Source organism: Thunnus thynnus, chromosome 3 (genome assembly GCF_963924715.1).
Source record: "Thunnus thynnus chromosome 3, fThuThy2.1, whole genome shotgun sequence".
Taxonomy (NCBI): domain Eukaryota; kingdom Metazoa; phylum Chordata; class Actinopteri; order Scombriformes; family Scombridae; genus Thunnus; species Thunnus thynnus.
In genome coordinates, this window is record NC_089519.1 from 35826428 (window position 1) to 35852980 (window position 26553).

The 26553-nt window shown below is 40.4% G+C and overlaps 1 protein-coding gene across 1 annotated transcript; it reads right to left on the reverse strand.

Moving 5' to 3' along the window:
* Positions 1-403: 403 nt before the first annotated feature.
* LOC137180291 (E3 ubiquitin-protein ligase pellino homolog 1-like) lies at positions 404-26553 on the reverse strand. Its single transcript, XM_067585601.1, has 7 exons — positions 26308-26553; positions 13538-13721; positions 8121-8250; positions 7913-8014; positions 4119-4316; positions 3851-4039; positions 404-2961 (listed from the first exon to the last, which is right to left on the reverse strand). The coding sequence occupies exons 2-7, from the start codon at positions 13621-13623 to the stop codon at positions 2383-2385; spliced, it is 1284 nt and encodes a 427-aa protein (XP_067441702.1). The 5' UTR covers positions 13624-13721; positions 26308-26553; the 3' UTR covers positions 404-2382.

Consider the following 26553-nt stretch of genomic DNA (forward strand, 5'->3'; position numbering starts at 1 on the left):
GAAAAAAAAAAAAAACAGCAAATCTTTACATTTGACAAGCTGGAACTTGACAATGTTTTTATTTCTTTATGTTTGAAAACTGGATGATCAAAATTGTTGTTGATTAACTTTCTGTTGATTCACTAATTAAGTAAATTGTTTCAGCAACAATTAACACATTGTCCCGCCACCATTTATCTTCCATATTTTCCTCACTGACAGCGAAAAGTAAAAAAAAAAAATCAGTAAGATAAATACAGAACAGTGTAAATGTTACAGAAGAAGAAGAAGAGGATACACGGTAAATATTGGAGCCGCAGTGCGATCACCTGGATGTAAAATATTATACAAACTATTTGTTGTGGCTTTAAAAAAAAATGTCCTGTTACTTTAAGGAATTTGTTACAAGGCTGACGGAGGCGTCTTCAATGAATTTTACTTTATTTCAATCCTCTCAGTATCAATAATGCAATATGAATAATGCTTTTCCAGGGTTTCCTGAGTCTTTCTGTGCGCTTCTGTGATCTTTAATGAACTTTAAACTGACATGAGCAGGATAGAAATATTCCTTTAAGAGCACTTTTGGCAGAACATCTATCATCTAACAGGACAGAGATTATTCCTCATTAACAACTAATATACAGTCATTCACTGCCTGTAGTAGACATCACATACATTTTGTTGGGAAAAAAAAAAATTACAAACATAAACAGTAATTCTAAATGTGTTTCAAGTCATTCGACAGCAGTTTAAAAAAAAAAAAAGTTTCCCAGATATAGTTTTTTATGTTGTGACAATTAACATCATGAAAATTTAATTTGTGTTCAAAGTGACGACAGCAATGACAGAAGGTCACTTAATTTAAAACACTATTTAAAAAAAAAAGATGTTATTTTAAGTTGGGAGTTCGTGCCACAATTCAATAGTTTTGTCACATTTCCCTGCTTGGAAATTCAGTGTTTTGCCACAGAAAAGCCTCCGTAACAACAACCATGATGGGACAACTGAAACCCAACTGATGATCACGTGTTAATGGCTTTTTTTTAAGGCAGGGTGAGATTAGCCCAGTCCCAAACCAGTCCCAAACCAGTCCCTAGCAAGCGGTAACCGCCGGGGCTGTAAAATGAAGCCAATGCGGAAGTGCCAAAAACTGCAGTTCCTTGAATGGCCACTTGAGGCTCCAAAAGCGAGTCAATCCCCATAGACCCCCATGTTAAACTGCCCAACTTTACAGCAGAAATAAACTGTACGGGGGTGAATTTTATTTATAACTCACCCGTTTAAATTTTATTAAGCCGTAAAGTTAAGCATAATGAAGGACATGGCTGCTTTGAGTGACAGGTCCGCCAGCCGCTAGGTGGCTTGTTTCAGCCATTCGGCCCCGCCTCTTTGCCCATTTTTGATTGGCTGGGAGTTAGGCAACGTCACGCACTGCCAAGATGGCGACGGCCGGAGCGGCTCGCTTTGAGCTTCAAAACCGCTCTTCAGAAACCAACGGGTGACGTCACGGTAACGACGTCCATATTTTTATACAGTCTACGGAGGGGCGGGGCAAATTATGGGACGCGCTTGCCACTCTTACCTGAACAAGAAAGCAGCCGTCACCATGGCAACGGATAGACACCATGCTTCATATTTTCGAGAAACAAGGATTACAAAGCGACAGATCAACTTCGTTTATTAATTAGGCCCAGACATGTTTGGCGCTATTTCTCTTTTTCGGTGAATAGATGTTCGTTTTCCGTTCGCTGCCTCATGAGCTGCTTTTATCTTTTTTCCACTGTCCCTGTGAACACATAACATCTATAACCATGAGATATGACATATGCTATTATGTTATTCTCCTGTTTGAGACGGTGACGTTATTGTGAAGGGGAAACAAAAGTGTGACGGAACTCTTACATTTGTATGTTGTTTCCTCCGTTCTCCTGTCCAACGTGCACTTCCTGTTAGGATTGATCGTAAGCCTGCACCGGGTTCACAGTCCACTTACACGCCGCGCTAATTTGATTGGGAATAAATATGGCGAACGGAGGGCGGGAGTGGAGGGGATGGGGGCTGGTTTGGGACCAGTCACAGGGAAACTCTGAGAAACGTTACTGCTGTTAAATATTTGCATTGGTTTACAAAAAAAAAAAAAAAAAAAAAACATGACAGAAAAGATAAATGAATAAATAAGGCAAATCTGTATTTCTGCATCTGTGTCACCTCACAGGAGGACAACGCTGCCTGAATGACCAGTGATATTAAAAACAAGGCAGAAATAAACCCAAAACATGTACTTATATTGGTCAAAATTAAGTTAAATTAAGTTATGAAAAATTAAGTTAAGAAATTTCCAAAACTCAAAGCATCACGCTGTCTGTTGGTTAAGGCTCCAGATGGAAAAAGTCTGAGTGGTTTCTAGTCCAGCGGGCTTTGGAAAATGAGTCTGACGCAGCCGTTCTCTCCGTTCAGCGGCTGGATGCAGAACGGGCAGGCGGCGTGGAAGGCGTGGGTGCCGTACGGCAGCGGGATCTGACTCCAGTACGCCGTCGTCTTCTCCGAGCAGACGTGACCACAGGGGACGAAGGCGTGGGTGGGGGGTCCCGCGTCCACGTAGAGGCCCGCCTCGAAGCCGAGCCACAGCGGCACGTAGGGGCCCCGCGCCCTGCACATGGGGCACTCTCTCTCCTGACAATCCTCCTCCACCTCGGGGTTGCGGTGGCCCCCCCAGCCGTGGTAGCCGTGCACGTGGCCGCAGCGCATGTAGGCCCACGGCTGCTTCTCGTCCAGAACGTCCTTTCGGCGCAGGCTGGGGAAGGCCAGCGTGTTGAAGCCCACGGGGCACTGAGGCCGTCCTGCGTTCAGCTCCTGCCGCAGCGCCTCCAGGTGTTTGACGGTGGGAGTGTGCGCCAGGCCCTCGGCCGTCCGCCACAGCAGGGTGGCGCCGCACAGGTCGATGAGCGAGCCGTCCACCAGCTCGTTAGACTCAACATCCACCTGGAGGAGAGACGAGAAGAAGAATACAGGTCATCAAACCACTGCTGTTTAAATTCATTTCAGACCACTGGAGCGCCCCGGACACCGGAGGACCTTTGTTGCATGCCATACCCACCTCTCTCTCCACTCGTTTCCTGTCCAATAAAGGCATCACTTCCTGTCTCGCTGCTCTTCCACTAGATTCTTAAACGCAATGAAATCTCTAATTGAGGGTTTTTAATTGGTTTTACTGCAAAAGTTAAACATGTTTCTGGGGTTTAGCATCCATGTTGATGGATAAATGAGTATCTAATACAGCATTAGATATTCAAATTCTAGAGTGTATTTATTTTGCCTTTTTTTTGCCTTTATTGGACATTCAGTAGTGACGTGGCAGACAGGAAACAGGAGGAGAGAGATGACATGGAACAAATGTCCCTGACTGGAATCAAACCAGCGATGTTGTAGTTATGTAGCATGTGCGCTAAACATTTAGCTATCAGAGCGCGTCATGATTGTATTTTTACGAAAAAGAAGTTTTATTGCTGCAGCCGCTCGACTCGCCTGTTCTGTGGAGTTCAACCTGCAACAACAGTACTGAACAAACATTATTACATTGTGTTATTCTGTTTGTTTATTTACAATCCTGCCGAATCAATTGAACTACACAACATACAGTTGGGCATATTTATGTATCAGGGATTTCAGGGTTACTGTTCGTTCGACGCCAGGCAGGAAGTGACCACCTGAGAGAGATATATGGTGTCCTATGAAGCCGTAGTTTGTAGTATGTTGTATTGATATTGATAGAAGTGTTCCTGTTATTTTATCACATTCTGTACATAAATCAATCCTAATATTCAGGGACACGATCTTGTGCTTGTGTAGCGTGTGTGTAGGGGTCACCCACCATCTTGCCTCTCTGCTGAGCTGATCTGGTCTCCCGCAGCATGAAGACGTTACCGCAGACTGAGATTTCCCTCCACAGGCCGGGTTTGGAGTCCTGGATGAAGCCTTGGCGCGGGTGCATCACCAGGACGCCGTTGGTGGTCAGTCCGTCCATCTGACCATCCTGCATCCTCCACTTGGCTGCTTTCTCCTGCGGAAAAGAATTCAATGTTTAGTCTGTAATTACACAGGATATAAATAATGAATCATCAGCGAGGAGCGCGTCCTACCCCGAGGAAGATGTTCTTGGAGGAGTCGAAGCCCGCGGCGTAGATGCGCGCGGTGTAAGGTGGGTGTCTTTGGCAGATGATGCGGCAGGCGAAGCGGGAGATGGTGCTCTGAACCGACTGACCGTCGGCTTGGCCCTGACCTCCGGGCACCGTGTCCGTCACCACGAAGTCGATGGGATTCTCCGTAGACCGCCCGATCTAGTAACGAGCAACATTTAGGTTTGAGTATTTCAGTGTATCTTCAGGGTATGTATATTATGACACTGTGTCAAGTTATTTAATTAAGTGGCCTGCATTGGATGACCCACTAAAGCTTGACTCAAATCAGGTCAAATTACACGAGAGAAGATCCTGGAAATGAACACAAAAGTACCAGAAAGATGGAGAGTCAATGAGAGAACACATTTATTTTCTTAAATTCCTCATTTACAGGTTATTTATACAGTTTAAGCCTATTTATAGTAACATTTATTTATTCATTCTTATGGTTGTAGCTTCTCATTTCTTTCTTAGATTTATTTACTGAATGAAAACATTTTACTGTAATTTTGCTGTCTTGGTCTATTCTGTTCACACATCTATTTCCTGTCCTGGAAGAAGGATCCTCCGCTGTTGCTCTTCCTGAGGTTTCTTCCATTTTTCCCCCCATTAAAGGTTTTTTCCATTTGAATCGAGGGTCTAAAGTTAGAAGATTTTTATTGTAATATGATTGTAAAGCCCGCTGAGGCAAATGTGAGATATGTGATACTGGGCTTTATAAATAAAACGGACTTATCTCACACTGCAGTATAAAATGTGACCTTTGAGCTCACATTGTTTTGCTTCATGGTTTTCTGTGGGTTGAGAAGATTATGCAAAGAGGAAAAAAACCCCCATTGTATAAATGATGAAGTCCACGGTGGTCAAAAAAAAAGAAACAAAAAAAATAATTTTCTGTTGCTGTGAGGAAGTAAATATGTTGGAAATATGAGAAACTGACAGTTTCAAATTACAAGATTTTAACCAACAATGATAAAAGAATAGCAGGACATTATTCTTGTTAATAATTCTTTTAGTTTAGTTTAAGTGCTGGGCGTAGACTCAATAAGGTTAATTATGAAGCTTAATACTCTGTTTGTCCTGACAGTCACCTCTGATTATTTTTTATTGCTCACTATTTCTTTTCTTTGTCTGCCCTGCAGTTACTCCTGTTCTTCATTCCCACATTTTCTCCTCAGTATATATAAATATATATATTGGCCTTCAATCGCCAGAACTTCTAATGTTCTACGCAGTCTTCTGATTCAAGCAGGTTCCTGTTTTTATCTGCTTTCGATGGGTGAAGACATGCTTTAAAACCAAATATCCGGAGCTATTTGTGAAGATTGTTTTAAGGTTTGTGTGTTTAATCTCTTGTTCCTTAGTAACTGTCGTTTCATTTACATATTTAGGACAGAGACGAAGGACGTGATCCACAGTCTCCCCTTTGACTGCAGACATCACATGTTCCGCTTGGATGCTTCCCAATGAGGTGTAGAGATTAATTTAATTTAGTGTGTCTCAGTCTAATCCTTCTAATCAGACACTCTTCTTTCATACTTTTTTCCCCCAGTGACCTTCCCTCTCTGACACAAATGTCTTCATTTAGTACGTTTATCCCATAACCTCTTAATTTTGTTCCATATGAAAGCTTTAGTGTCTTACTTATTGGTATCGCCAACTCTACTTGCCTATAAATCCATTTTTGGCCGGAAGTTTTACGGTTTCATTCTCTTGGACGCCTACATGAGCTGGTACCCATAAAAACAATTCCTTGCCTAATAATTCTATGAAAAGATTGCAAGATTTCATAGAGGATATCCTGTCTGCATCTTGAAGAGGTTTTTTTTAAGACTAGCTGGGGTTGCACTCGAGTCAGAACACAGTAATATATTCGCAGAAGTTTGACTTCCTCTCTTCACTGTAGAGCGAATAACATTACCATCATTTCAACTGCATATACTGACATACGCTCAGTAGTGCTTTGTTTCTTCTTTTTACTATTTTTCAACTCTGGGACATAAAATGCACCACTTGTTTTTCCATTCTCTGGAATCTTAAGACCCATCAGTAAATATATGCACATGATGCCCACACCTTATACGTAGTATGGTGTTCATATAAGCCTGCCGATTGAATGCATTTCTGCTTGGACGTACTTATGGAGAAATCTATCATTGGTTGAGGCAGTAACCATGATGGCATTCAAACAGTTTGATTGATGACCCAATCGTTGATTTCCAATTCTTTAAGTTATATCTGATACTACAGTGCAAAAACTCTGCTTTTTGATTTTGTTGCTTTCCTACCACACGTCTATAACCTTTTTTATAGGGTGTAAATCCTTATGGCTCTGCAGATTTGCCCAATAATTGGCCGTTAACTGTTTCCCCCAACTTCCAACTGACGTGTTAACAGACACAACACAACCGCAATGCAATGGGCTTCAAATGAATTCCCAACACAAACCCAAATAGACCTACCAAATAAGAAATCCTTTATCCAATTATACACTTAACCACTAAACACCCATATTATCTCATTTTAAGACCTTTCTTCCACATCATGCCTTTTCTACATCAAAGAAAACACCCTCTTTATTTGCTCCAAGCATATTAAATCCACCCTGACATGGTGAGAATAAGTCTTTTATTTCCCCCGTATGGTATGTTACGCTCCCTGTTATCATCCTTTCTATGTTCTTGCATATATGTGATGTTAGAGCTATGGGCCAGGCCAAGGTTGGGTCTTTTCAAGGACTTCTTTCCACACTACTGGAAACTTGCCTTCCTCCTTATTACAAAGCTCAAGTGGTTTTGCCAATGCAAACTCACTCAGATTGGCTGACATTGTGTAGCAGATATTGTCTTTCCCAGGAGACGTTCATCTTTTGTTTACTTGGGGCCCTTCTCAACTCATGAGTGGTGAAAGGTACATCAGAAAAGACGGGGCTGAGGGTGGAGCCTGGTTATATGCAGATGCCCAAGCCGAGGACCAGTTTATGTTGTCCTCCCATGTGTGTGTTTATTGGTTTGTTCAGCCAGTAGATAGGTTTCCCTCATGTCTCACCCTTCTGTTAGGTCTGTTAGTTGTGATAACATCTTGTTTTGTCAAAGGGCCCTACAATAATTTAGTTACCTTCCTTTATGTGTATTTGTTGGATCTTTTTGGGAAAATAAACCCAACTTTGAAATTTAAACTTGTGTTTCCTTGTGCCTTGACTGCTTGGTCCCTGACAGCAGGTGTAAACGCACTCAGAACACACTGCGATCTCAATGGGATTGGATCCGACGGACCACACCCGGAAGCGGTCAGGCTCGCATTGCGATCGGCTCTCAGCAGGTGTAAACGCAATCTGTACAGTGTGACCATAAAAAAAATCATCCCAGGAAGTTGAAAGGTCACCGAGCTCCGCCTCTTCCTGCCAGATAAGCTACAAATAGTAGCAGCTAGAAATCTGCCCTCGCACAAAAGTGAATGACGTCCGTTCTTATGGCAGCAGTTTCCTTGATCTGGGATACGACGTGTTTGTTGACAAGTCCGCCAAGTTCCACCCAGCTAATTTGCATATTAAGATCCAATCACAATGTGGGTACAGCTGAGAAAACAAGGACATATTTTAATACTGGGTGTAAATGCAAAGACTCGTTGATTGGATCCATCCAGATACAATCGCATTAACATGTGTTTTCCCTTATCCAAATAACCAGATACAGACTGCATGTTAACGCCAGGTATAAATGGAGTATCAGGTAGAGCTCATGGCTGCTACACACCTGGAACATGTCGGTGTTGCTGTCGTGTGTGTACTCCACCACCACCGTCTGCGCCCGGGATAGAGTGTATGATATACTGTGCTGCTCCTTGTTGCTTATCGCCTTCAAGAAGACAAACAGAAATTATCTCAGTGGGTAAAAAAACAAAACAATGAAAAGGGTTTCACACACATGACACATCACTTTCACCTGTGTGTTGAGCTCTCACCTTGGCAGCCTGAGGTGTGCAGGAAGTGTGGACAGTGCTGGGTTTCACGCCGTTGGCTTTGGTTCTGCGACACAGAGCGAAACGACTCTTCCGCCTCCCCTTATCGCCGTTGGGCAGAGAGCCGTTACACCTGGATACACAAGACGGAAAGTGTCTTATAAAACAGTCACAAAAGTTCCACACGGGTCGTCGGGGCATCAACACAACTGTGGCAGAAATCATTTAAAAGGGAACATAAATTGTTCCACTGTGTTTTAAACTGTGTAGGAGACAATGTCAGTGAATGCAACTGCCTTAAATCTGGTTCAATTGCAACTGCCGAGCAGCAGAAAGAAGAGAGAGAATGAAATTATTACCATCTGTGCAGATGCAGAAGATCTATGTAAAATATAAATAAATATAATAATAACTTTATTTACATGGCACCTTTAAAAACAGAGGTTATAAAGTGATTCGACAGACGAAACAAAATCAGGATAGGCCTGTTCAAAAAGCAATAAAACAAAAGAAAACCAAGAAAGGCAAGATAAAATTAAGATAAAGTTAAGACAAGAAGACAAAAGACGTAAAGACACAGAAGAGCGAAAACGATTAAAGATAAAAAGACAGTAAAAAAGATAAAAAGACAGTTGTAGGAGCCAAAGTATGTTGTTATTTCTGTTTATATATTGACGTGGGCATCACGTATTGCGTCGCTTACGTGGGTGTGGTTTCCTATTATTTTACCTGTTCACTTAGGTGGTGGCGGGAGTTTTGGACAAAGGGAGTCGGTAGAGCTCTGATATTTTCTGTTGACCGTCACCATCGTCTGTTTGTTCATCATTTTATTTTCACAGTCAGATTGCATTTTTTGTATATTTTTTTGTCCAACAGCTGCTTGTCAGACTCTTTCATTTTTGTCTGTTTTTTCAATAAAACATCAGTAAAACGTCATCTGGACTTCGGGATGGTTTTGTATGGACGTGTCACATATAGGAGCAAAAGTAGTCGCTACAACAGTAAAAAGATAGAAAAAGATGGTAAAAAGACTATTAAATTGAGTTTTAAGGAATCTCCTCAGGTAGGTCATTCCAAAGCCGAGGGGTCCTGATGGCAAAAGCGCGGTCACCTTTAGATAGAAACCTCGACTTTGGAGCAGACATAAGGGCCTCACCTGAGGATCTACGGCCATACACTGGAGCCAGAATCCACACGTGCTTTAAAAGTGATCAGTAAAATCTTAAAATCAATTCTAAATCCAACAGGGAGCCAACGGAGAGAAGCCAGATTAACAGATTAAAGCAGTGTTCAGTGAACAGGTAGAATATTTTATACACACATAAACATACATAAAAGTGTGTTTTAAGCATGTGTGAGTGTTCTTACGTACAAATCAAATCATATATTTTTAACACACTTTTAAAAATGAAACCTTTCTGTTTTTAAATGTGATCCATCATCGTCCAGTCCTGGTTTACACTAATGTGGAGTTTCAGTGACGACAGATTGTGACAGTCTGGGGTGCCAGACGGCTTTATTTCAGTTCTGGACACAATAACACAAAAGCAAACAAAAGGTCTGAAACCACAGAGCAGACACAACTCTCCTGACGTCCCTCGACCTCCCTGAACCACAGGCTCTCTCTTGTGTCCACAGTGAATGGCCTTCAGTCAGGAAGTCAGCTGCATTCTTAGCTGTGGTTTACTTTGTCACACGGTTAACTGGATTTAAGCTCCGTTATGCTGCTCAAGAACAAAAAACTGGACTCAATTTCTGTGTGTGTATGTAGGAGGTTTGTGTTCACGTCCTTCGGGTTCATATTTCCAAATTATAGCTGAACCAAGTCATTAAAAACGTTTCCTGTCACACTGAGAAACAGCTGAATATCAACATCAGCCCACAGTTTTACATTCATCTAGTACTGTAAATACAGACATTGATGGAAAGTAACTAAGTACATTTACTCAAGTACTGTACTTAAGTATAATTTTAAAGTACTTTACTTGAGTATTTCCATGTGATGCTACTTTCTACATTTCAGAGGGAAATATTGTACTTTCTACTCCACTACATTTATCTGACAGCTTTAGTTACTTTTCAGATGAAGATTTGACACAATGGATAATATAACAAGCTTTTAAAATACAACACATTGTTAAAGATGAAACCAGTGGTTTCCAACCTTTTTGGCTTTTGACGTCTTACAAAAAGCAGTGTGTAGTCGGGGTCACATTTCACATGTCTATGAGTTGTTAACAGCTCCACCAAATAGTTTTTTCTTCTTTGTTTTTTCTTCTTTCCTCTCCCATTAATCATCTCACGACCCCTCAGATTTATCTACTGACCCTTTGGAGGGGCCCGACCCCTAGGTTGGGAACCACTGGACTAAACTAGCTAACTGTATATAAAGTAGTGTAAACTAGCTCCACCTCCAGCAGCTACAACAGTAACATGCTGCTCTAACACTGATGCTTCACTATTAATAATCTAATGATGTCATATATAATAATATATCAGTCAGAGGGACCAAACCACTACTTTTACTGCAATACTTTAACTACATCAAGCTCATAATACTTATGTACTTTTACTGTAGTAGGATTTTTCATGCAGGACTTTAACTTGTAATGGAGTATTTTTTCATTGCTGTATTAGTACTTTTACTTAAGTAAAGGATCTGAGTACTTCTTCCACCACTGGAGACAGAAATGGATTTCAGTTTTGATTCTTTACAACATGTAAATCAGCTTTGGAGCTGCTTTAGGAGGATTTTTATCTCTTTTGATGAGGTTAGATTAGCAGTTTTCCAACTGCTTCCCGTCTTTGTGCTAGGCTACGCTAAAAACTAGAGCTGCAACGATTAGTCGATTGACTGAAAATTTATTTCTAAGGCACCTGTTTTAATAATCGAAGAATTGTTTTAGGAATTTTTTAAGAAAAAAAGCCACATTTGCTGGTTTCAGCCTCTCAAATGTGATGATTTGATGCCTTTATGTGTAAATGACAGTAAACTGAATATCTTTGGTTTCTGGGTTGTTGACCAGACCAAACAAGACATTTGATGATGTCACTTTGGTCTTTGAGAAACTACAACGGGAATTTTCTTTGCTATTTTCTGACATTTTTTAAAGAACGATTTTTCAATTCAATCCAATTTTATTTATATAGTGCCAAGTCACAGTAAAAGTCATCTCAGGGCAGTTTTCACATAAAGCAGGTCTAGACTGTACTCAAAACGAATGATTGTTAGTTGCAGCCCTATTAAATACATTGTGGCCCTCTATTCATACTACAGGTAAAAGGGCAAACAAGAGTATTTCCCACATAATGTAGGACAGAAAAGGCTGATGAACAGTTTCAGTCGAGATTGAAAAGCAGGATATTGTGGTTACGTGTTTTTACAATTTATCCATCTGAGCCAACAGGAAGCCCGTTAAACACAGCTTTAATTGAACTACATTTATTTTGCAAATCATCATGAAGAACATTATTCTGGTCCTGAAAAGCTGAATGTTGTGGTAGCTGTAATTAAAAGTCAGTTTAGCTGAAGGTTATCTTCAGAGCCAGACCGCTGCCAGCCGCGGGTCAAGTAAACATTGGAGTTCAGTTATGAGTCGATCCATTCTTTCACGGGATAATGCAAACTTCCTGTGTTTCAGATAAAGTGACAGCCACCTCCTCTCTTAGACAAACTCAGACCACCCCAACTCTACTGTGGCTCCACTATACGATACAAAAAAACCCAGACCTCAGTGAGGAAACCTCTGTTTTCTCAAAAACTTTATGGCTCTTGAAAATTAAACCTTATGACCAGTATAAGTGGCAGTTACAGGGTCTCCCAGACAGTTTAATTTCACATGTGGACACAATAATAAAAAAAAAAAAGCAAACAAAAGGTCTGAAAACCACAGCAGCCACAACCTCCCTGAACCACAGGCTTTCACTTGTGTCCACAGTCAGCTGCATTCTTTGCTGTGGTGGAGATTCTCGGCACATTTAACTGGATTTAGGCTGCTGTGAAACCAAAAAGCAGCGGATTGAATTTCACACTGTACATAAAAAAATGCTCGAATAAACGGATTTGTTTAATCTAATTTATCTGGACAAACTTGTTCAAATGATCTAAACCAAAAGGATGTGGGCAAACTTAGAGGAACACAGCTGTAAGACCAACAATAGTATCTAATAGTTGTTGAGATATTTCACAGAAAACCAAAAAATATCAACCTGCTGGTGGCACTGGAGGGAAAAGTCAGAGGATCACCAAATTCTTTAAGATTTGTCCTCTGGAGAACATGAATGTCATAACAATCCTTCTAATAGTTGTCAATGGAGTCACAACTAGACGCTGCTTTATTATTGGAGGTCACTGGTTTAATCTTTAACAATATAAGCTTTTCATATGTGTTTTTTTTTTTAAAGGATTTGGCTGACAATTCTCTACTTTCTTGAGTATTTCCTCATTTCCTTGAGTGATTTTCTGTATTTTTCTTATGTCAACAAATCTCATGTTTGGATCGAAAACCAACAATGAACTGATCTACTAACAAGTATTATGTGTATCCGAAGCCCAATATGTCTTATTCCTCTGTGCCGTAGACCTCCATTGTTGTCCAAAAACTATTAAAAGCACGTCAATGAGCCACATCGCTGCACTGGATGACATGTTCCTTCATCCCTAAAGACGGTGGTTACCATGACTTGTTTAGAAACTGCTCCAAAGAGTAAAAATAGCGATAAGTTATTTGAGAAATTTGACATGTAGCACGACAAGCTAGTGAAGCTGTTTTTACTCTTTGGAGCCGATAAGATAGTAACCCTCAGGAGTGCAACACGGTTTACAGAGCTTTACTAGCTTTTGGTATTACATATCATAACATCTTGACATTTTACTGGAGTGATTTGAGAAATTTATAGTCAAGAGGTTGTGACATGTAGCAACAACAAGCTAGTGAAGCTGTAAACAGAACCGTGTTTCCGTGTTCACTATTTTTACTCTTTGGAGCCATTTCTAAACAAGTTATGGTAACCACCGTCTTCAGGGATGAAGGAACATGTGACCCAGTGCAGCAGTGTGGCTTATTGACGTGTTTTTAATAGTTTTTGGACAACAAAGGAGGTTTACAGCACAGAGGAGTAAGATTTATCAGGCTTTGGATACACACACACACACAATACCTGTTAGTAGATCAGTTCATTGTTGGTTTGGATCCAAACATGAGATTTGTTGACAATAAGAAAAATATAGAAAATCTCCAGACTGATTAATGGACTAATGGAAACAAGTATCCAGTAACTAAAGCTGTCAAATAAATGTAGTGGAGCAGAAGTATCAAGTAGCATAAAGAGGAAAGACTCAAGTAAAGTACCTCAAAGCGTATTTAAGTAAATGTACTTATTCCATCACTGCCTTTGACTCAGATGAGTGAGTATCTTACCCCAGCACAATGAGCTCTCCATACTTGACTGGTCCTTTGGTGGAAGCAGTGGAGGTGGAGATGTTTTCCTGACCAGGCGAAAACATCTGTGCAGCCTTCAGAGGGAAGAACGCCGAGGACTGAAGTTCCTCCGTCGTCCTCAGAGAGTCTCCATCGGCGCAGGAAAACAACAACAACACATCACCTGCAGACAGAAAAAAAAGTCAGAAAGTTTAATAACTGGACACAAGCACTTTGTGATGATTCATGCAGGTGAAACTACGATGACTTCATGTTTTTCACGCTGTCAGAGAAGGCGTCACTTTGGATATTTCACCTAAAAATTTAAAAAACTCTCTTTAGACAGTCATACAAACACAGGCACACAAAGGCTTCAACACAACACTATTCATTACTACAATACACCCACACTTGTCTTTGTGCTGGGAGCTGGGAGCAACAGTGGCAGACAAAGTATGTATTCAGTCCAGCACACTGAGTGGGGTTGTTAGGTGTAAAACAGGGCCATTTGCGTCCGTGACGGGGTGACTCACTTAGCAGCACACTGGAACTGATGTTATAATCCTTTGTACCACGAAAAAAAAAAAAACAAGCTGAGCATTCATTCAGAAGCCCAGTTCTGATGTACTGACACAGAAACTGGGGATCGAAGAGGAGCCAACATCATCGTCAATCTACAAGTTACACAACTCTGCTGGTTGTTGTGACAAATTCTGCGCTGTAACTAAAAATGAGTAAAAAAACAGAGACATGTAATTATTAGGGGTGTGCTTGAATACAAATACGTTATTCGGCAAAGCACAAATAGTGGGGTTTTACGAATATTTGTTTCATACAAATTATTTGTTTTCGGGGGGAAAACAAACAAAAAAACATGTCAAATACCAGCGTGCAGGTCGGTTGCATCACTATCTCAGTGTCTCTCCTCTGCTACGCTGTTACGTCTGTCACCAGGTCTCAACAAGGGGAGTCACATCCACCTGCTACATGACGCACATTTCCTAATTTGGACATCACTCCCGGAGTTGGGGGTGTTCCCCAGAGATAAAGCTGAACTACTGACACACGTTTCATGAAGACTTATTGTAACACTTTAATATTCTAACATTAAAAGCCTAATAAAAACAAAAACAGGATTTTTAAGCCTCTTTCCACCTTTATTCAAATACAAATACAAATAATTTTGCTGCCTCAACAAATACAAATACAAATACAAATACTGGGCCTTCTGCACATCCCTAGTAATTATCATATATTCTGGTCTTCCCGAGTCCTGTCTTGTTAAAGGATCATTAAGTTGTGCAAAAAAGGACTCAAGGTAGAAATATAGACCACCTTCTAAACGCTGATGAGTCGAATCATCAGTCGAGAAGCCTGTAAACTTTTACAGTCTTGTCTTAAAATGACCTTATTGTGATGGAAACAGAGAGGAATGATCCGACTCTGACGCGCTCAGCTCCGGTGTTGAACGTTAGCGAAATTGGCTAAACTACCTTTGATCGACTCTTCAGCTGACAGCGCCGTCAGCAGCCAATCAGGAGAGACGCTTGGATTTGATAACCAAACTAATACCAGGAAGACAGTTTTTTTATTCCTCAGACTGTGTGGAAATCTGATGTTTTCACATTACTGATGATGAACAGCGAGCATTTGAAAAGACATTTATAAACACGGCTAAGGTCACTGGTGAAAAGATGTTTTTTCACTGACTGTTTGAAGTTGACGTTGATTAAACCTTTACATTTAGACCATGTTTCACTGGGATTTGCAATACTGGCTTTCAACTGAGAAATTTGGATGTGGTTTAGCTAAGGAGGGCTCCCACACCAGGTCTCCAACCCCCGGTCTCCCAGACCACGGACGACTGCACTGACCACTCAGCCAAAGCTCAGCTCCAGCAGACACACAGACCTGCAGCTCTTTAAACACCTGTAACACAGAGACAGCGATGTAACCTCACTACACTACAAGTCCCGACCTGCACGTTGTTAACTTTTATTTCTTCCCGAAGACGAATCGTACAAAATATTTGTATGAAATAAATATTTGTAAAACCCCTCTATTTATATTCAGCTCCACCCCTACTATACAGTTCCATATATATGACATTTTATATGAAACATTAAATGCTTTGAGATTACGTCTTGACCACACTTCACCTTCAAGTGCAATATGACTTTGGAGAAATACCTTCACACTAATCAATATCGTCTCTCTTTCAAGCTACAACTGAACAAATTATCAAAATTATTGATGAGTATTATTGAATATTTATAAGAATGAAAAATATGAAGAAGAAGCACGAAACACAAGCATATGATGAATTAAAATAGTTACAAAGTTAATGGTAAGCCAGGTAGGAAATTAAGGGCTTTTTTGCCCTCATGAACTATATTTCAGGGGCATTTTGGATCATTTCCAAAACTGTCTCTCTATTCAACCTTAACTCTACTGTTAAATGGTGCAATCAGTTTAAAACAGCCCTGGTTTTAAAATGCGTCTTGGCCGATTAGATCACAAGTGGACAGCGCTGAATACAAGTGTAAACGACCACCAAGATATATTATGATCGGATCACTCAAACCACTTTACTGAGGTAGTCTGGGACACATTTGACCACATATCTTCTGTCCGCGACAAGGACATAACAGGAAAGTACATCATCAACGCAGGACGTGGTGGTTGTTTTGGTGACAACATGCCAACGCCAAATGACTGTCCTGCCAATCTCATCAGTTGGAATAGCCTGTACATATATTAGTTCTTGAAACATTTTTATTTTCTTGGCTAACCTGCGTGAAACAAATCTGGTGCTTGTCTGGCGACAGACTGACATAATTGTGCGCACGCCCCTTTATTATAATCTCTACAACATCTGAGAAGCACACTGATTTTTCTTTGGTGTACAAAATGAATGAATGATCTTTATTGTCATTATACTCAGATACAATGAGATTTCGTATGGTTTCCCCCAATATGGATAAAACAAAACAAACACATGAAAGCAGCAGCAGAAAATTAACAGTGGTTGAACTTTATAAATATTAATAAACAGATGCTGAATCTTTGTGTTTATAAATTGTGTCTGGTAGCAGACAGCGTTCCTGTACATAAATTAAGATTTTGTTGTTGCTTTTGTCTATTTTTTGTCTGATTTCCACAGTAATATCCTGGCTACCATTGATGAGATGACAAAGACCAACGATGAGATGACCCCCCCAAGCTGTACAGCAGAAAATTGATGCATATTTAGATGTTCCACTGACCCTGACCAGTCCACACCACACCACAGAAACCTTGGATGGAAATTTGGAAAGACCCAATTCTACCGAATGATAAAAGACTGCAACAAAGATGCAAGGCGATGGAAAGCTCTTCGGTGGATCGAGTCTGGGGAGACGTGGCATGATGCGCTGTTTACGGATGAAACCACAGTAGCTCTGAAGCTCTATGCCCTGTTTAGTTTCCACAGAAAGGACCACTTTTTTGCCAAACCACAGCCCAAACATCCCTTAAAGTTCCATGTCTGGGGAATCATTTCACGACATGGTGCAGGTCCTTTGGTCATCTTTGAGGGAATCATGGACAGACAATATTTTACACTATCATTAAAAGAAGTTTCAGCACCATACACCAGGCGGATCATCGCTTCTTCCAGGACAATGATCCAAACCACTACTGCAGGCTTGCATAACCTCGGAGGGAAATGAACTGGGTGAAAACTCCACCAGAGTCACCAGATTTGAAACCTATCAAGCTCGTTTGGCACTCGATGAAAGACTTCATCCGAAAGGAGGCTAAGCCAGGCACAAAACACAGGAGCTTGTCCAAGCCAGAGAGGTCTGACGAGACGAGACTGACCCAAGATTTCCACAACAGAATTATTACAGGCTTAACAAAAGTACAGAGACTGGTTGTGCAGAACAAAGGAGGGTAATTCACACACACATTTACGCCTCTTCTAAATAACAGTGTGCCATTGTTTTAATTGTTTCTGGTTTCATCTGGTATAAGACAAACATAATACTTCTTAAAAACCATCTCCTTGTGTTTTTTTTCCGCAAAAACAACACTCATCCTGCCAAATATATTACAAGATCATGAGAGGCTAATGATGAACAAAATGACTTGTTTGTATTTTCTTATACGTTAAAATGAACAACTATCGTTACATCTGTTGTGTTAGGGGTCAAAATTGACTGCATATACTTTCCTATAAAAAAAGGAGAAAAGTCAATTTAATTTCCAAAAACAAAACTTTACTTTGGTCAATCACACAACAAGACTTACGAACAGCGTCACCACCCGCCACCCCAAAGTAGTCAACCTAGAAGAAAATCACCCGCAAAAGCATTGTGAACAAGCTGCGGATTCAAATACGTCATCAGCGGAGTCTTACGATTGGTTCTTCCAGCAGACGAACATAACCCTTTACATGTTTGTCCCTGCAATGTTACTGTTGGTAACGTTACTGTTAGCAGCTAACGCGGCTGCCTCACAACCTCACAACGCTCATAAAGGAGGAAGTAGGGGGGTCGTGCAGGTACAGAAGCCTGGTTGACCCAGACGTTTCCAAGTCACACCTTCAATACCGAGAAAAATCTGGACATGCTTTGCAAAATACATTAAGTCTCTAACTGTTTATTTCACAAGGGCATTTAAAAGCCCCCGTTATCCCAAACCCAAGGGCAATTTTACAGTTTTTAGAGGCATTTTGCCTCCAACCCTGATGGTAAGGCTCACGTCTTTAAATTCCTCGTTTTTTTCCCGAACACCAGTCCAAAACCCAACAATATTTGTATTACTATCTTATAAAAGCAGAAACTCCTCACATTAATGGAGCTGAAACCAAAGAATATTTGGATTTTTTTGCCTGAAAAGTGACTTAAACAATGAATCGATGATCAAAATAGTTGCCGACTGACTAATTTTTACAGCTCCAGTTAATGGAAAAATAACTAATCATGTTTATCTTGTTTGTTTAATAGCAGAAAAGTTGAAGTTAGTAGATCCATGTTATTTACATCAATGACCCCAATGAGAGAGTTATTTTTAAGATGATCCATCTGTTCCTCCAAAACCTCCTGTGGCTGAAACCCACCATGAATCAGCTAAAACACACTTTTTTCAATTCAATAATACTTCAGTGTTGTTCTTACCACCTCCGCTAACCAATTTCCTGAGGGAAACCCTGCCGTGTTGACCAGGAAATCTGATGGGTTCAGTGGCTGAAAGACATTTATAGTTCGCCGCATCGTGAGGAGAGAAGCCCCCCTGAACCGGCCCCAACACTCCATCATGACCAGAGCTTATTTCACTGGCCATGAATACAGCCAGTGAAATGAAGGGGGACAGAGATCCATTCACTGCCTGTAACGGGACACCAGATAAGGAGGACAACTTCTAAAGTGACTTCACTCCTCCAAAACAACCGTCCTTTTGTGAGTCTTTCCTCTCGTGACGGAGACGCAGCGAGGTGAATCACACGTCGCTCTGTTCACACCGCGGCTCAAACTGATTTCATCCTTCGCTTGTGACTCAGATCTCATGGTGTCTAATCAGCCTGAACAACACAAAACTGCTGGAGTCACTGCTCTTCACACAACCGAGTTTCAACTACAGTTTGTCAGCATTTCCATTTAAGTTTTTGACATCATTTACTGGAAGCGTCTTTGCTTTATTTGTCTATTTGCGTTGTCACATTTTACTTTTCTTTCAGTATAAACTGTGAAATAAAAGCTGGCGGCAGATTATTAGGCCTTGACAGATGTCTGCACTTTACTGAGTGTTTTCCTGCTCTAAAATGTTTCCTCTTTCATTCAGAACATTTAATGCAGAGAAAATAACATAATAATTCAGCAGTGAATGTGCTGAGAGACAACAGTCAGTCTGACCTCAGCTTTATGTGACGACGTCTTCAACCTACAATCAAACTGCCATTTGATATCTACACGCATGCATTAATTCTTTCCTTTTGAGTGCAGTTTTCTAAGGACAGTGTGATAGTTAACCTGACAGATGGTGAACGGTGGTGAATTTCAGCTTCTGAATTATTTATCCAGGGAGGCAGCGAACAACCAGGCTCACCAACATCACCTGGTCTGATCTGGGACAACACGACTGTCAGTTTCACTTCACGATGGATAACTTCCTTCATGGAGGACTTTGGCACAATAAAATGACATTTTGGGACCATTTTTTTAAGCTGTTTGTTTTGAGTTATTCATCACATTAATAGATATTACAACAGGGTTCAAAATTAACTTTTTTGTCCATTGGCCAAATGGATAGTTAATGTTCAAATTTTACCAGCCACTCAACAGATTACCATTGTTTTTTGGCTGGTGAGTGAAGCAAATCTACCAGCCACTTGCATATTTTACCAGCATATGGATGGTGACTGGTGCTAGTTTTGTGCCCTATATTACAACACTGGGCCAGAGAAGCCCAATTTATAGTTTACACATCTGCATTTAACATGAGAGTTTGCACCGAGCACTTGTGTGCAGCCTCATATTTCAAGGACTGATGCAGACCATGCTATCAGGAGTCAAACCTGGTGCACCTACCGGAGGTCACCCACATTTACAATTCGATTGACATCTGTTGGTACACATCTGAAATTCCTATTAGTGCAAAACAGATAGTAAGTCAACTAATTGCTTGTATATTTTGTTCGGGGATTCAAAGGTCTGGTGTTTCACTCACTAACGGCTGATAGAAAGACAACACAAAACAAAATAATCTCCCTCATCAACATATAGAGCTGTGAAGCGGAAGCTGTGTTTTTGCCCATTCTGTATTCCCATTTTAACTTTTTCCTTTTTATTATATCTCTAATATAATTTAACATAGAAACTCAGGACTCTCCTGGATAATGTAACAATCCTAAAGCTTTATATTAGGACCACCAGTTTTAATTATTTCAACTTTGTTTCTGAGAAATCATGTTTTGTCTGTGATTTTGGCGGACAGCTAAGAATACTACAATACCCATGAGTCTCGCCCGCTGTTGCTATGGAGAAGAAGTGCGAATCAGAGCGTAATGAAATCAAAATGCTTCGTTGTTGAAGTTGCAAACAAAATGTGGCACCATAGTTGCTGAATTCACTCATAATTGACCCAGAAATTAAAACTGAACCGACTCATGCTACAGATTCGTAGATATTTTATGTATTTTTATTCTTTTTTAATCATTCATTTTTTTATTGAAAGTTTAAGAATTCAACATGTGAAATCAATGAACACAACTGTTTTCTTTGAAACACAACAAAATTTAAGCCCCCAAACTCCCCAATCCTTTCCCAACCACCAACAGCTATATGTTCTTTAGTTACACATTTCGTTTTAAGATCCCGTACGTTCTTTATCAATGTTGTCCACAAATGTACTGCCCTTGGTTGTGAGTTATTGATTCTCGCTGAAGATAGTAGCAGGCATGAAATGTCCAGAAAATATCGAATCAAGTGAACAACTGAAATGTCATGTGGAGGTTTCCACTGCTAAATTAAAATCTTCTTGGCGGTTGCTTTATCGCTAACAGGAAGAGTGAGGGACAGTAAACTAGAAATTGCCACAGAGGATTTGAACCACCATGAGGAAGTGACTACACATCTGACAAAATTGGACTGTTATGTTTTTGAAAGAGGAAAAGGATCACCAGCATGAGGCGTACACGGAGTTTGACTGGATCACAAGAGAAAATAGCGTTTCGCTGGTGGATTACATTGTCGAATGTGAACGTCAGTACAACAGAATAGGTAAGTTCAAAATGGAGTTTCCAGATGTTGTGTTAGCTTTCAAGCTACTAAATACTGCTGGACTTAATGTTAAAAGACAAACAGTTGGCGCTTACCACTTGTCCAAGCCTCTGCAAGTGAACAGCAAACGAGACAGTAGGTCAAGGTTGCAAATTCAAAATGCAAATTCAAAGGGCACGAATCCACTCGACAGATACAAGAGAACAAGATGTGCAGTTTGCCAAAGAACATATCACTGGGCAAAGGACTGTCCACACAAAAATGAACATGCAAAACAGACAGAAGATGAGAGACTGACAGATGTTGTTGAAGCCTTCAGTTCTCACTGATAAGCTGCCAGCTCTAGAAGGCACTAGCAGGAGTACTTGGATAGTCCAGCACATCACAGCATTACATGCTACAAGGAGAGCATTTACAAAAGCCAAATGCTCTGAGAAGATCCAAAGAGCCCTTCGTAAACAACTGCGGCCCATTGATGACTGATATGAAACAAGGGACAAAGTCTACCACAAACAGGTGGATTGTACGGAGTGGAAAGGTCCAGGTATGGTCATCAGCCAAAATAGTGCAATGATATTTGTTGGCATGGGGGCACCTATGTACACTACTACACCAGCAGTGTTCTACTGGCTCCTGCAGTGTGATGGGAGTCCTTGCTTGTCACGTGGATGACTTCATCTGGGGTGGTTCAGAGACGTTCTCTACAACAGTCATCCCTGAAAGCTAGCAAATAAATATACAAGTAAATATTGTGGGTAGAGTAAACCCGACACAATGTGTGACATATCCATCCTGGCATCCAAAGCATATTACTGTTCAGACCCTGCACTGTGCAAACAAAGTTATCAGAAAACTGAAATCAGAAGAGGTGACCCTCAGGTTTCAGTACTTGGGGAAAGACAGCTCCCTGAAACTGGTGGCGTTCAGTGATTCCTCTCTTTGGGGAACCTTCCAGACGGAGGCACTCAAGTTGGACACCTGATCATGCTGATGGGAGAGATGGAAGATTCCTACCTAAACCCTGGTAGTCAAAGAGGATCAGAAGAGTTGTCTGAAGTATTTCAGCAGGAGAGACTTTAGTGACTTTGGTGATTGCACATTGGGTGGACATGACAGCATCAAGCAAAGAGTGATTGTCTGTTTTACACCCAATCAGTCACAGAGAGGAGACTCCACCTCGATGTCAAGGAGCTCATCCACTCTGGGATCATCCAGCAGATCAACCACCAAGGAACAGCTTGCCGACTGCTTGACAAAGAACATCTGCACTCGTTCTGCTGAAGGCTCTCGGCGAAGGTGACGGCGACCTAAAGGCTCAACAGACTAAACAACAAAGACTTTTCTACCATCAAACTCCAACCTCCATATCATGACGTATTTCCGAGTAAAGCAGAACAGACAGGCGGGACATAACGTTGGGAGGAATTTGATTTGAACGTTGGAAAGTTGGTGTATCACAATGAATCTGAGCTCTGTGCTGCTAAAAGTTTCATTGATGGGTGGATGTCATGATATTATTGGTTGAAATTGGTTGATTCAAGCCTACATCAGCACACATCATATTTAGTTTTACAGGAAGAAAACATGATTGGATTTTGATATAAAAATACAAAGAAATGGATTTTTTTGTAATTTTTTGGGGCATATATTGTTAAATAGGTGCACAATATGACCAGGGATGTGATCTAAAATGGTTTAAAAGGCATTTTTTTATTGTTATTGTAAAGCAGAAGTTTCAGTAAAGTCTTAATATGTACAGTTGTCGTAGTGGTTATTGAGTCAACAAAGATAAATTAGTGACTTTTTTATAGAGCTGCAGAAGTTAATCAACTATTTTGACAATTGAATGCCAAATATTTGATGGTTCCAACTGTTTTCATATTTGAGATTTAACTGAACATGTTAATATTTTAGACTGTGAATGCCATTTTTCCACTATTTTTTTTAACATTTTACAGTCTGAACAATAGATTGACTAATTGTGTATTCGGCAGATTGATTGATAATGAAAGTAATCGTTAGTTTGCAGCCTTACTTTTTCCACAGAAGACTTTATGTCTTGTCGTGGCAGAAAAAGCACAGGTGTAACCAATAACATGAACATTTAGTTGTGTCAGTACGCCAACATGTGCACTACAAGGGCCCTGGAGCTGATAACCTCAATGGATTGCAGCCGTTATTGATATTATTGATTACACCTGTGTTCGGAAAGTCCATTGTGAAAGAGGTATAGTGATCATTAATGTGTCTAGGTGAACATGCTAATGATTTATCAGTGTATAAATCACATGTGTTCGGTGTCTTTTTTGGCTGGACAGCAGGGACCAACCCTATAAACATGAACATCCATGACTGACTGAGTGATGAAGGTGATTGGTCAATTGTTGCCGATTCATATATCTGTCATTTCAAATTAAAAGCCCTCTAGTGTTTCATATATGGTCCAGCTATATTCTAGGTTTTGACCCGGTCTTGTTTAACTCCAGTCCTGATTGACAGACTCTGAGGAGGGTTATACCAGACGGGTGTGTTTTCAGCTCTGAAGAGGAAATACCCCCCCGGCCCACACACACACACACACACACACACACACACACACACACACACACACACAACTAACCCAGTTCACCATGGCAACAGACAGCGATAAAGAGTCTGTGGCTGCAAAGTGTCAGTGAGCAAACTGTCAAACACATCAAACTGCCTCGATAAGACAGGAAGGGTGTACGAGAGAGAGTGTGTGTTGTATTTAAACTAAATTTCATCCAGGAAATTTAAGTGTATCTGATAATTAAAGAATAAGTTTACAGATTTTCAAGTGTGATCTGAAGCTTATGTGAGGCTTCAGCAGTCTGAGTCATATCAAGTAAAACTAGTTTGCTCCTTTTTTTTTTTTTTTTTGGTTTACTGTGGTTGACGCTGTAGCAGCTGGCAGCCAGGAGAGACGCACCGCTGTGCACAGACTTGTTTTTATAGATTTCTACTTGATTTGACTCATTTGAACGGCTGAAACTTCAGCTCTAGATAAACTTTTAAATACTTTTTTTTTTTTTTACACAGAGGTAGGACTGTAGACTTCACACACTGTCCTGCTCAGAAATACTCATTAGAGCAAGAAATCTGGATTCATCCACCGCTGAAAATAGTCCCCAACAAATACACTAATTTCCTCCTTTTTTTAGTAAAGTTAACTAAAAACTACAGTGCCCAGCTGATTGCCTTGAACATCAGCTTGACATTTTATGTGACTTTGCATATATTTGTCATGTTGTGACGTATATCCAAATCTGAATATTTCCTTATTAATATGATGATAATGATTTCAACTATAATTTGACTGACAGCCTGAACGGCGACCATCCAGACTAAACTTCGTCCAGGTTTTAGGGTCAACATTTGCGTGCGGAGGGAGAGGGGAGGTGGGGGGGGGGGGGGGGGGGGGGGGGTGGTTGACACATCTGAAAGCTTTTAATATGAGTGGACAGTTGGACAATAAAGGGCCAAATTTCAAGTCTTAAATGGGGAACAAAAGCAGCGTCTGCAGGGACAGATGCTCCGGCAGGATGGTGCATGCTAATCAGTTTGTGTGGCCGGAACAAAAGGAGGGCAGCTGGGCTTCACAGAGCCGGACAGACCGGCCTGTCAACCACCACTGCTGGAGCCCTGCTTAGGATAATATATACTACACATTAATACTCACTGTCCCTGCTGTAATATTTATCATCTCTCTATGGTTGGCATATAAAGTAAAGTAAGCTAAGAATTCAGTACCAAACACACTTTAAGATGCTATACAGATGTTACAGTGTAGGAGTCTAAAGTGACACAAAGAAAAACATTCATTTAAGCATTAAAGATAATAATCTTGTCATAATTAATTATTCAAGCAAATATTTCATTGTTCCGTCTTCTCAAATATGTGGATTTGCTGCTTTTCTTTGTCTTAAATGACAGTTGAACTGATTATCTTTAGGTTTTGAACTGTTGGTTGAACAAAACAAGACATTTAAAGATGTAACTTTTGACATTTTCTAGTCAAAATAAATACTTGAATGATTGATAATGAAAATAACCATTAGTTCCGGCTTTAAACTCACAATAAAGAATCTCAGATAAGTTGTGGCTTTAATTATTTACATAAAATATTTTGTATTCTGGGATTGACAATTTTTCCAGTGTGTCAAAACAACAGTCAGGTGTCCATATGAACAGTGAAAGATGTTTTCTTCGCTGTAATCATTCCTCCTGTTCATACTGGATATTAAAAGATCCTTCAAAATGTGCTTTCAATGGAAGTGATGGAGGCCAAAATCCACAGTGTGTCCACACAGTCATTTAAAAGTCTCTGTGAAGCTTATATGAGGCCTCAGCAGTCTGAGTTAATCATATCAAGTGGATATCTGACACATTTACAGTCTTTTTAGCATCAAATTCCCTCTTTGTGTTTCCTCGGACAGTGTTTCCCTGTTGAGCTGCAGGTGGAAGTATAGTAACAAAAAGAGGGACTTTGGCACTAAAAAGACTGTAACGTTGAAAGATATCTACTTGATTTGACTCATTTGGACGCTGAAGCTTCATATTAGCTTCAGATAAACTTTTAAATACATTTTTTTTGTACAGAAGGAGGACTGTGGATCTCCATTGTAAGGTCATTATGAAGGGATCTTCTAATGGTCAGTATGAACAGGAGGAATGATTACAGCAAGAAAAACATGTTCACATGTTCATTTGGGCTCCTGACTGTTGTTTTAAGACACACTTGAAAAACCTGTCCTTTAACAAAATGTATGTTTGAAGTGAAAGAACAGGAGGAAGTGTTGGTTAAGCTAATGTAACGTTAATGCAATAGTTAGCATTGTATGAATTTGATGAATAACGAACTAAAAAAAGCAGCTATTCGTTTTCTAACTAGCTTGATATGCAGCATTCATGCAGTCAGTTGTAACTTAGCTACATTTTAATGTTCGTTATGAGAATGAGGAGAAACTACTTTTTAAACGACAAACTTACCAAAGTTACCGGTTGTCCAAACGCAGCAATTCGTTCCAGTTACCGGCGGTGTAAACGGCTTCCAAGTAGAAAAAATAATACGTAAGCTAGTTCGACGTTAACCGATTGTTTCTACCGGTAAATGACTAACGAAACCAGGACTGTGACAGTAGGATTTCCTTTCGTCTCCGTACTGAAGTTAACTCTCTGCATCCTGAACGAGTCTTCGTGTAAGCACAGTTGATTTCCTAGGATGGCGACGGACCG